Raw genomic sequence first — 10,130 nt, 5'->3', positions numbered from 1 at the left:
CTGGGTCATGAACCACGAGCAGAATGGGACTGGGAGGGAAGGTGATTAGAAATGGAGCCTTTGAATGCAAGCTCTAAGCAGATTCGTGGGTCCTGCTACTGAGGACTCCAGAGCTTCATTTTATTCATCTCTTTCCTGAAGCTGGTCAGTCAGCTTTTCTTTCAATTGGGCAAGACTCCCTACCCTCTTCTGTATGAGCTGAATGGCGGCTCCAAAGATCCGCTAGCATCCTCATCCCTGGGACCTGTAAATGCGACCTTATTTGGAAAAAGCGTCTTTGCAGAGGATTTTTTTTTCCTTTTCTTTCTTTGGCTTTTGTAAAAGGGATTCACCATATCATGGCCACAAAAACACCAAAACCAAGGCATCTGGAGAAAGATACCCCGACTTAAGAAAGTCTGATGGCGTCCGGAACACCTCTGCCAGCTGGGAGGGCACACACAGGGCCGCTGGTCCCTTGGCTTCTGGTTTCAAACAGCTTCCCTGGGTTTTTTTTTTTTTTCTTTTGCAGAGGATTTTGAGATGAAGAGATCATCCTAGATTCTCCAGGTGGGCTCTACATGTCATCAAATGTGTCCTTCTAAGAAAGGGGCAAAGTGAGATCAGACACACAGAGAAGGGCCTGTGAGGATCTGGAGAGCTGCGCCATGCGCCACAGGAGCCCAGGGGGAGGTGGGCAGCTGCCTGGGCCCTGGGCCCTGCCAACACCTCACTCAGGCTTCCATGTTTCAGAACTGACACCAAATGTCTGTTCTTTAAAGCCATCTAGCTTGTGGGACTCTGGTGCAACAGCACCAGGAAACTAAAATACCTTCCAATACATTCATTTTTTTGTGCTTCAGTCAGTTCCTATTGCTAAAAACTGAAAAATCCTAATGGTAACAGTAGTTCTGCACTTCAATAATTTTTCCCAGTAAATGACCCTTCGTACCCAAATGACTTCCAGCTGGATTCCTGGTTCTTCGTCCCTGTTCCGGCCAGAACGAGCACAGATGAAGCCTGTGCCAAATGCAAACCTGGAAGCAGAGAAGGTGGATTTCCAAGCCTCGCCTTGCGTGGCCCAGCTCTCCCAGCACCGGGAACCCATGTCGAGCGGCCAGCTCCATTAGACAGGAAAGGTCCCTAGGCCCAGGCTCTTTATCTGAATAATGTTTTTCATCGATACACGGGACGGAGAGTGGGGTGCTCTTCTGCCAGGACCAGGCACACCCCTGAGGGACGGAGCCCAGCTGGGTCTCCACCTGAGTTTGTCCCACACCCGCTTCGGGAACTTGACGATGGGCTCAGAAAATCCAGAAGCTCCCTGGGGCCTCGATGGGTCAGGAAAGGCCAGGGAGGGTGCACGCAGCCCCCTGGTCACTGACCCCAAACTGCAACCAGCCAGGCCCAGATGCTAAGAGGTGAGTGTAGGAGATGGCTGGCGTGGGTGTGTGAGTGTGTGTGTTTAATTCATTAGAGCCCCCTGGCTTAGCTACATCACTACCTCAACCTGAAGACCTGAAATCCATCCATGCAACATGTGTCGAGGGCCCTGTTCCCTTTGCCTAATTAGCTATTTATCCTTACCCTTATCAGGCTAAATTGTTAATTGCTCAGGGAAGCCTTCTCTGACCTTCTCCAGTAATGGTCCCCATGACACTGTACATACTTATAGTTCCCTGTACCTATTAGAGACCATTATTATATACTTATGTGATTATTTGATTAAAGCCTGTCCCCCATTCCCTCTAGTCTGTAAGCTTCAAAAGTACAGGAATACATACTTTGTCCACCATGTATCTCTTGAACCTGGTAAGCAACTGACAAATCAGAGGACAGGCAGGAAAAGTAAATGTAAGAAATGGCTTACTGAAACCAACACTGTGTGTGTTGGGAGAAAGGGGACACAGTGGAGAATTGGAGTGCACGCCCCTCCCAAAGGCATTCAAATAAAAAATATATATATTAAAAGCACTGTCTGGCTAAACAAAACATATCAGCAGGCCACGTGTGAAGCCCCAGCTCACTACTCAATAAATATTGATTGCATGAGTAACCAAAGGACCTAGAAGGAAATCATTGTGAAAGCCTCAAAAACCAAGAGGGAGAGGGGAAGCCGAACTGTACAACCTCCTTTTCATGAAAGCATGAACCTTCTCTCAAGGGCAAGGTCTCTCTGGCTTTTTCTTTCCCCTCAGTGCTTGTCACGCAGTCGGCTGGACGAATTGGCCGACCCATTCAACGGTTACCAAAACCTGCTCTGCACCAAGCCGGGGGTCACCCAGACAGCACTGTCCCTTTGAAGCTCCATGTGGTGGGACCCACGGATTCACAATCGGGCAATGCGAGGAGAGGGCTGAGGGTCCTAACAACAGAACGTGCAGAGTGCTATGAACTGTGCCCTCCCCACCTCTTTCAGCAAGAGGAGAGGGGACTTGGCAGGCGAGTGTGAGAGATGTGATCCCAGCAAGGAGGCGGTGGCTGACGCTGGCCTAAGGGGGTAGGGGTCCACGGCATTTGCCTGGATGGTAACCCCATGTGGGGCTGGAGGTAACTGCCAAGGTCAGACTGCGGGTGGGAGGGCTAGGGGAGCAGCTGCCCAGGCGTGGCAGCCCCTTGCCACCAACATAGCAGAGCTCAGCTGACTTTAAATCAGTGCCTGCCTTGCTCCATTGGCTTTCAGCTCCCTCTGGGTCACAGATTGAGACCATTTGACACATAGGCTGAAGTCTGGACATGGGGCAGGTACTTGCCCGATTCACATGGCAGGTCTAGACCTCAGGCTCAATCCAGAGCCTTTAGCTCAGGTTTTATCTCAAGCCAGTCCAGGGAGGAAGCTGCAGGAGACTATTAGGTAATGTCTTGCAAATCAGCTGAAGAGAAAGCTCCCTCCTCCTTCTTCCCAGGCCTCATCTTTGACAGCTGACTCCTGTTGGAGGCTTCTGGAAAAGAACCATGCTGAGACCCAGAGCTCCTGTGTCTGAATCCTGTGTTTGGTCCTTTCCCTCGCTCTGGCAGAGGGTCTAACCCCCTGGCTCAACCTCAGGGACTGGCCTCCTGAGGCCTGGCCTCTTGGCAGACTCTCAAGCCTGGATTCCAAATCTGTCTTGATCACTTCTGGCTGTGCGGCATTCGGGTGAGTTGTTAGGACACCTCTCTGACCCTTAGTTTCCTCATCTACAAAATGGGGGTAATTATCCACACTATAAGGGCAAAGGCGGTATGGCCAACAGGAGGTGCTCAGAAACTGGCAGCATCCTTTCAGCTTTTCCCCTCTGGCCCCTGCCTGCTCCATGGAATGATTTGGAGCTCCTGTTCCTAAAGGTCTCCAGGTTCTCCAGCCTCCCACAGTCTCAGCTGACAATACCTTGCCCTGGGCCTTGGGAGGGAAGGCTCCAGCCTCTGAGGCTCACCTCTCAGTTGCGGGTGAGGGGTTCTGAGCAAGCTGCACCGCCGTGAAGCACTGAAGCAGTGGAGGCAGCTCTGAGGGTGTGGGGAGGGGGACACGGAGCCCGGTTTTAATAACCCAGAGAGTCCAGAGGCCCCCTGGGGTCCTGGGCCTCCAGGTCTGCAGACCTGCCCTCCTGTGAGGTCTCACGGGACGTCTCCAGGGATGCCTCGGACGCGCCGTCGACGCTGCTCAGCAAGTCCTCGAACTCGCGGTGGCTGCTTCTGCGCACGGTGGCCTCCAGGGCCTTCTGGCGCCGGTAGAAGTGGGAGAACTTGTTGAAGATGATGGTGATGGGCAGCGCCACCACCAGGATGCCGCCGAGGATGCAGCCTGCGGCTGCCAGTTTACCAGCCACCGTGACTGGCACCACGTCGCCGTAGCCCACAGTGGTCATGCTGACGGTGCCCCACCACCAGCAGGCCGGGATGGTGTTGAAGCCCACGCCCGCCTCCTTCTCGGCCGTGTAGGCCACGCCTGAGAACACGGACACGCCCACCGCCAGGTAGAGAAGCAGGATGCCCACCTCTCGGTAGCTGTGCTGGAAGAGAACACGGGGCCACGAGTCAGAGCTGGACGGGCTTACGGACCTGGGGTGCAGCGGGGAAACCGAGGCCCCAAGGGCAGAAGGGGCAGAGCCCACCCAGGCCACACAGCAAACCAGACCCAGGTCCCCTGACTCCAAATTTAAGGTCCCGTAACTACGAAACGCAGCAGAACTCCCTGGGGTCTGGCACATAGGCCTAGTTTAACGTTAAATACGGGTTCTGTTAACCGAGGTGCCTGCCAGGCTACGGCTGTTATCAGCCAATGAAAGGTTCATGATTTTTACACCATGACAGAACCAAGAGAGCCCATAGTTTATATTCCACAAGGCAAAGCTCTGGTTTTAACTTTTGACTGTTCTACCCTGTTTCCGACAAACGCTAATCATTTCCTGCCCCCTCGAGGAAGCTGGGAGAAGGATGGCCTTGCCCGTTTCCTTCGATCGGCCCCTGAGACCACGCCCTGCAGCAGTGGTTCTCTACCAGGGACGATTTTGCTTCCCCACCCATCCAGGGGACGTCGAGCAATGTCTAGAGACATTTTTGACTGCCACAACTGGGACAGGGATCTCATTTGCATGTCGTGAGGAGGTAGAGGCCAGAGATGCTGCCAAACTCTTCAAAGGCACATTCAGCCCCCTCACAACTAGAAGGTTTCCAGCTTGCAGCATGGCCCAGGAATCACGTGGCTCTTGTGTTCAGGAAGTTGGGAGTAAGGCCTGGGGTTCTGCATTTCTAACTTCCAGGTGATGACAAAGCCGTGGGTGGTCAGGGGGCCTACTGTGCATAGCAAGGTGCTTGTCTAGAGTTTGTCACACCTGTGTCTTAGACCCTGGCATTCAGATCAAGGTTATTTTTGCAGCAAAAGCTAATATCATCAGGCTCTGGCTCCTGACATGGTGGGGGAAATGGCAGAGGAGCATCCCCTGCTCAGGGATTCCCTGCACCTGCCCATCACATCACGCTAGGATTCTGCCCGTGTCACCCTGCCAGTGCCCAGTGTCCTGGCTATCAGGCTGTGAGGACACACAGGAGGCTTCCCTGAGCCACAGGCAGAAGGGGTCTTGTAGCCCCTTCTAGCAGTCCTTAGCAGGCTGCAGCCAGCTTTAGGGCAAAGGGCATGGGTGCCACAGTCAGGCACAGCCGATGTCTCTGGGTCTGCCACTTACTCACTGAGAGACCTTTAACCATTACTGTCACTGCTCGGAGCCTCAGTTTCCACATCTGCAAAATAGTGAGAATAACACCTGCCCCTGCTTACACCTCTCACAGGCTCCCCTCTTCAAGAGAAAGTCCGAAATCATGCGTCAAGGAGTTCACAGTCCTTCAGCGCCCTGTCTCATTCACCAATCAACCTCATCTCCGGCCTTCCCCATGGCCCCCTCCCAGCACTCATCCTGTGCTCTCTCACCTCCAACACAAGCTCTCTGCTCTACCCACCCCCCCTCCCCCCAGTGTAAGTTCCCCAGGGCAGAGCCTGGCACAAGGAGGGTATGTAACAAATTGCAGCCTGGCTTAAAAGAGTCAGCTCTCTGAACCTCGGGCTCCTCATCTAAAGGAAGAGAATAAATAACAGCATCTTCCTGAAGAAGCAGTCCTAAGCACTAAATCCATAATGGAAGTGATGGTGGCTAGGAGTTAGTGCTCGGTAAGTGTAAGCTCCCAGGCTATTGCTAGACTTGGCCTATTATGGGTGGCCTGTGATTGTCTGTGCCTTCTGATGAGATCAGAAGAAGGGCTCTAGGGAGGAAGCCAGCGAGTATCCCGCTGTGCATCTTTAGCTGCTATATATCATTTGATGTTTGATTAAAAGTGACCTTTGTGTTGTGTTTTGAAAAAGAAAACAAGCAAAGCTATGTGTTCTCCCCGGGAAGCCCTCCCTTACAGGGCTGTTGGGAAGGTCAGATCGGCTGTGAAACGCACCCCTGAGGTCGAGCCCGGTGCCTGGCACCAAATCGGACGTCTCAGTCCACGGCGTGCCTGGACCCCTTGGGCTTGGGACTCCCTGTGCCAACCTGTCCGAGCTCGGCCCCGCCCCGGCCCGCCCCGGCCTCCGCGGACCCACCTTGAGCGTAGCGCCAAGCGAGCGCAGCCCGGTGGAGTGGCGCGCCAGCTTCAGCACGCGGAAGATGCGCATGAGGCGGAACACCTGCACCACCCGGCTCAGATCCCCGAGCGCCGCGCCCGCCAGCAGCGTGAAATAGAAGGGCAGCACCGACACGATGTCGATGAGGTTGAGCGGGTGACAGAAGAACCTGCGCGGGCTGGGCGCGAGCAGGAGGCGCGACGACACCTCGAAGCTGAACCAGGCGATGCAGAAGTACTCGAGGCGCCGAAGCACCGGGTCGTCGCGCACGCCTTCCACGCTCCGGCCCGCCGCCACCGCCGCCACCGCGGCCGCCGCCTCGCGGGCCTGGTACTCGGGGAGGCTGTGGATGCACATGGCGGCGATGGAGGCGAGCACCACGCCGATGGAGACACAGCTGAAGAGCTTGCTGGGCAGCGAGTAGCCCGGGTTTTCCATGGTGAGCCACAGGCGCCGGCGCAGGCGGCCGCAGCGCTCTGCGCCATAGCGCGCCAGCTCGCGCTGCACGTCGGAGATCTCGTCCGGGTACGGGTCCACGCTGCTCGGCGTGTCGCTGTCCTCGTCCCAGGTGCGCGGCCGTGTCACCCGCCGCTCCAGGTAGCGCGCGCGGCAGCACGTGGCCAGCGCGCCCTCCCCCAGGCCCCAGTAGTCGGCCTCCTGGCCGAAGGCGAAGACGCACAGCTCGTCCAGCACGTGCAGGCGGCCGGTGCGGTAGAAGTGCAGCAGGCCCAGGAAGAAGCCCGGGTGCCGGTCGAAGTAGAACTCCCGCGCCGCCGCGTCGTAGTCGTCGCACAGGCGTCGCGCCTGCTCCTCGGACGCCGCGGCCTGCAGGCGGCCCAGCCGGGTGCCCGGAAAGCGCGCCAGGGCGCGGGCGCTCAGCCGCCGCCGCACGCCGCCCACGTTCACGCGCAGCGCCTCGTCTCGTCGCCGCCAGGGGGCGCCCGCGCCGGGCTCCGGGGACTCGCTCACCATGGCTGCCGCGCACCGGCCTGCGGACGGGGTAAGACTGCCCTGAGCGCCCCGCACCTGATTTCCCTGAGGGCCGGGTTGGAAGCCTGGGCCCCATTCACCAGCCGGGGGTGTTGGTGACTCTGGGTGAAGCTCCAGGTAAACAGTAGGCGCTCAAGGGTTGCATCAAGTGCCCTCTGGATTCAGAGTCAGGCCTGGGTTTGAATTGAAGTCTGGGGACTGTGACCAAATTACGGGCCCTCCCCACCCCCATTTCATTTTCCTGCGGCTTAAAACACGCTGAGAGCTACTTGGAAGGGATGTGAAAGCGAAGCAGCGGCAGAAGGGCCTGCATCTCGTGGGTGCTCATACCTTACGTCTCCCGTTCCCGTGCAAAATTGGATTCACACACCGGAGGTCTGCTGCAGGGTCATGGACACGCTGGCACTCTGAGCCTCAGTTTCCTCCTCTGCAGATTTGGGACAGTAATAGCTTACCCCCCCAGGAGGAGTTCAGAGGAATGGTTCTCAAAGTGTGTTCCCTGGGCCACCAGCAACAGCAGAACCTGGGAATTTGTTAGGGATGCAAATTCTCAGCTTGTCTTAGACTTTGTTGAATCAGAAATTCTGGGGGTGGGAGCCCACAGCCTGTATTTCGACAAGGCTGGAGGGTGATGCTGATGCATGCTCAAGTTGGAGAGCCACTGGCTTAGACTATGTGAAGCGTCTGTGGAGGCAGTCAGACCTGACCTTGAACACTGGCTCCATCATGTGACCTTGGGCAAGTCCTGTCAACTCTCTAGCCTTTGTCAAATCGAGATTAAAATATCCACATAGAAGATTGGTTAAAAATACTAAATGTCTTTATCTAGGCCTGACTCACAGAGGGGGTTTACTAAATTTATCCACCTGTATCACTGTCCTGGAGTCAAGTAAACCTGGGTTTATCTCCACCCTTGATGCTCCTTGGGACCCTGGGGAAGCAGTTTATCCTTCAGGTCTCAGTTTCTTTGAGCAATGGAGACAATAGCACGTGCCAGCAAGGATGGGTGGAAGATTAAGGTGCTCGGTCTTAGTGGACAGAGACTCAGGAATATTAACTCCTTCCACTGCCCTCCTGGCTCTGCTGGAATGAAAGACTGGTGACTCCCCTCCAACCCTCCCTTATCTCACCTGCACTGCGGTGAGTAAGGCCTGGCTCTCGGGGTGGATGTGAGGACTGAGTGTGCATCAAGCGCCTGGCCCAGTGCCCGGCGGGGTGCACCTCACCTTGGGCTTGGTGTCAGGTGGATCCGGGTTCTGTCCTTAGCGCCATCACTTGTGTGACCTCAGGCTGCTCTCCTCCCTGCTCTGGCTTCAGCTCTCTTCTCTATAGAATGGAAATAATAGCACTTCTGGTAAAGGGTTATTGTGAGTATATGTGCAAAGTCCCTGGAACACAGTAGGTGCTCAATAAATGTTAATCCCTTGTGGTTCTCTTTGGTCAGACCTAGGTTCAGATTCTAAGTCTGTCACTTCCTAGCTGTGTGATCTTGAGCCTGTCCATGCCCCTCTCTGAGCTTCTGTTTCCCAATCTGAGACCTGGGGAATGCCACATTTCCATTAGAGATTAGGAAGATTAAGTGTTGCAAGGTTTTCTCAACAGTACAGTCCCTGGCAAAGGACAGGTGCACAATAAATGCATGCATGATGGAGCTCCCCCCGCCCACCACCCCATACTTGGAGTCGCAGGATGACATTCTGAAGCCAGTCCATCTCCCATTGAGTTCATGACCTTGGCCTATTCCCTTCCCCTTTCTGGAGCTCACATTCCTACTCTATGAAAGGGGATAATTAATTCAACTAACATTTCCTGACCAGGATCTGAAGGTCACTAAAACAGATTAAGTGACTTGCTCAAAATCATCCAGCTGCTATTTGGCACAGCTGAGATGGGGAACCAGGCTTTTTGACTGGTCTTCGCTACCACACACTTCTCTCCAGCACCTACTATGGGCCAGTCACTTCACTGGGTGCCTTACACAGCTCTCCGGGTTTAATCCCTACACCAGCCCTGCCCGAGGGGTTTCCTAATCCCATTTTACAGATGAGGAAACAGGGCCAAGCCGATCCGCCCCCAGTGCTGCCGTCCTTTCTCGCTGCCCCCTCCTTGGGGATCCCAGAGAGGGCGCGGGCACCAGAAACCACCCCAGACAAGACTCCGCTTCCCACGCTCGCAGCCCCCGCGCCCTCCCGGGCCACGCTCCTCTCCCAGGGGCGCCCCTTACCTGCCACGGCCCCTCCCGGGTGCCGCGCGCGTCTCCCACGGCGCCGAGGTCGGGGAGCGGCCGCCTGCGGCCGGGCTGGTGTCTGCCCCGGGTCCCGCCGCGCCGCGCCGCTGCCGAGGCCCCGCCGCCCCCGCCCTCCCCGCCCGCCTCCGGCCCCCGCGGCCACATCGATCGCTGCAGGGCCCCGCCGCGGGGGAGGGGGAGGCCGCGCGCGCCGGTTTCTATTCTTGACTCGGGTGGGGAGAGGTGGCGACGGGAGACTGGCCCAACAACGAGGGCATCCCCCGAAGCCTCGGGCCCTGGGAGGAAGGGTCATTTGCTGGGTGGGGACCCCCTAGAGAGGGGATTCAGCTGAAGCTTCTCTGGCAAAGCCACAGCCAGAAACAATAGCTTCCTTAACTGGGCGCTCAGCGTGTGCCAGGGCCCGCCGTCAGGGGAGTTATCTGGGTTATTCCTGCACACGCTTGACAGGTCCGGGCTCCTGCGGTCCCTATTTCACAGACGAGGCCCAGTCACTCACTGGGGGCGCCGGGCTAGGGGGACCTGGGACTGGAACCCACGTCTTCCAAACTGCCAACTGGGATCCACATTAGGGAGTAGCAGAAGGCGACCCTGTCTCCCAGGGAGTCACCAAGCTCTGCCTGAGCTGGACTCAGTCCCCCCCCCACTTCCCCTTCTGGGCTGTGAAACATGAAATAGTTTATTTTGCCCCTGAGAAGGTCAATGTCCTCACCTGCCGATGCCTTCCTGACTCACCTTACAAGTGGGTGATGAGCATAAAGGGGGCACGTGTGCGGAAGAGCTTTGGAAGAGTTGTGCAGTCTGCAAGCATTTATTGGGTGCTTACTGTGTGCATGG

General features: G+C 56.3%; 1 protein-coding gene and 1 long non-coding RNA gene across 2 annotated transcripts; both read right to left on the bottom strand.

The window, feature by feature from the left end:
* Positions 1 to 343: 343 nt before the first annotated feature.
* On the bottom strand, positions 344 to 7,032 carry KCNS1 (potassium voltage-gated channel modifier subfamily S member 1). Its single transcript, XM_077167973.1, has 2 exons — positions 6,038 to 7,032; positions 344 to 3,968 (listed from the first exon to the last, which is right to left on the bottom strand). Exons 1-2 carry the CDS (start codon positions 7,028 to 7,030, stop codon positions 3,498 to 3,500), a joined length of 1,464 nt encoding a protein of 487 aa, XP_077024088.1. The 5' UTR covers positions 7,031 to 7,032; the 3' UTR covers positions 344 to 3,497.
* Positions 7,033 to 7,383: 351 nt separating this feature from the next.
* Positions 7,384 to 9,348, bottom strand: LOC143689952 (uncharacterized). Its single transcript, XR_013178976.1, has 3 exons — positions 9,273 to 9,348; positions 8,275 to 8,374; positions 7,384 to 7,571 (listed from the first exon to the last, which is right to left on the bottom strand). It is a non-coding gene; the product is annotated as an uncharacterized LOC143689952 (long non-coding RNA).
* Between the last annotated feature and the right edge of the window lie 782 nt (positions 9,349 to 10,130).

The sequence above is a fragment of the Tamandua tetradactyla genome, chromosome 1, assembly GCF_023851605.1.
Source record: "Tamandua tetradactyla isolate mTamTet1 chromosome 1, mTamTet1.pri, whole genome shotgun sequence".
NCBI lineage: Eukaryota > Metazoa > Chordata > Mammalia > Pilosa > Myrmecophagidae > Tamandua > Tamandua tetradactyla.
Note: the sequence above shows the minus strand (reverse complement) of the source record. Positions and strands in the feature narration are given on the sequence as shown.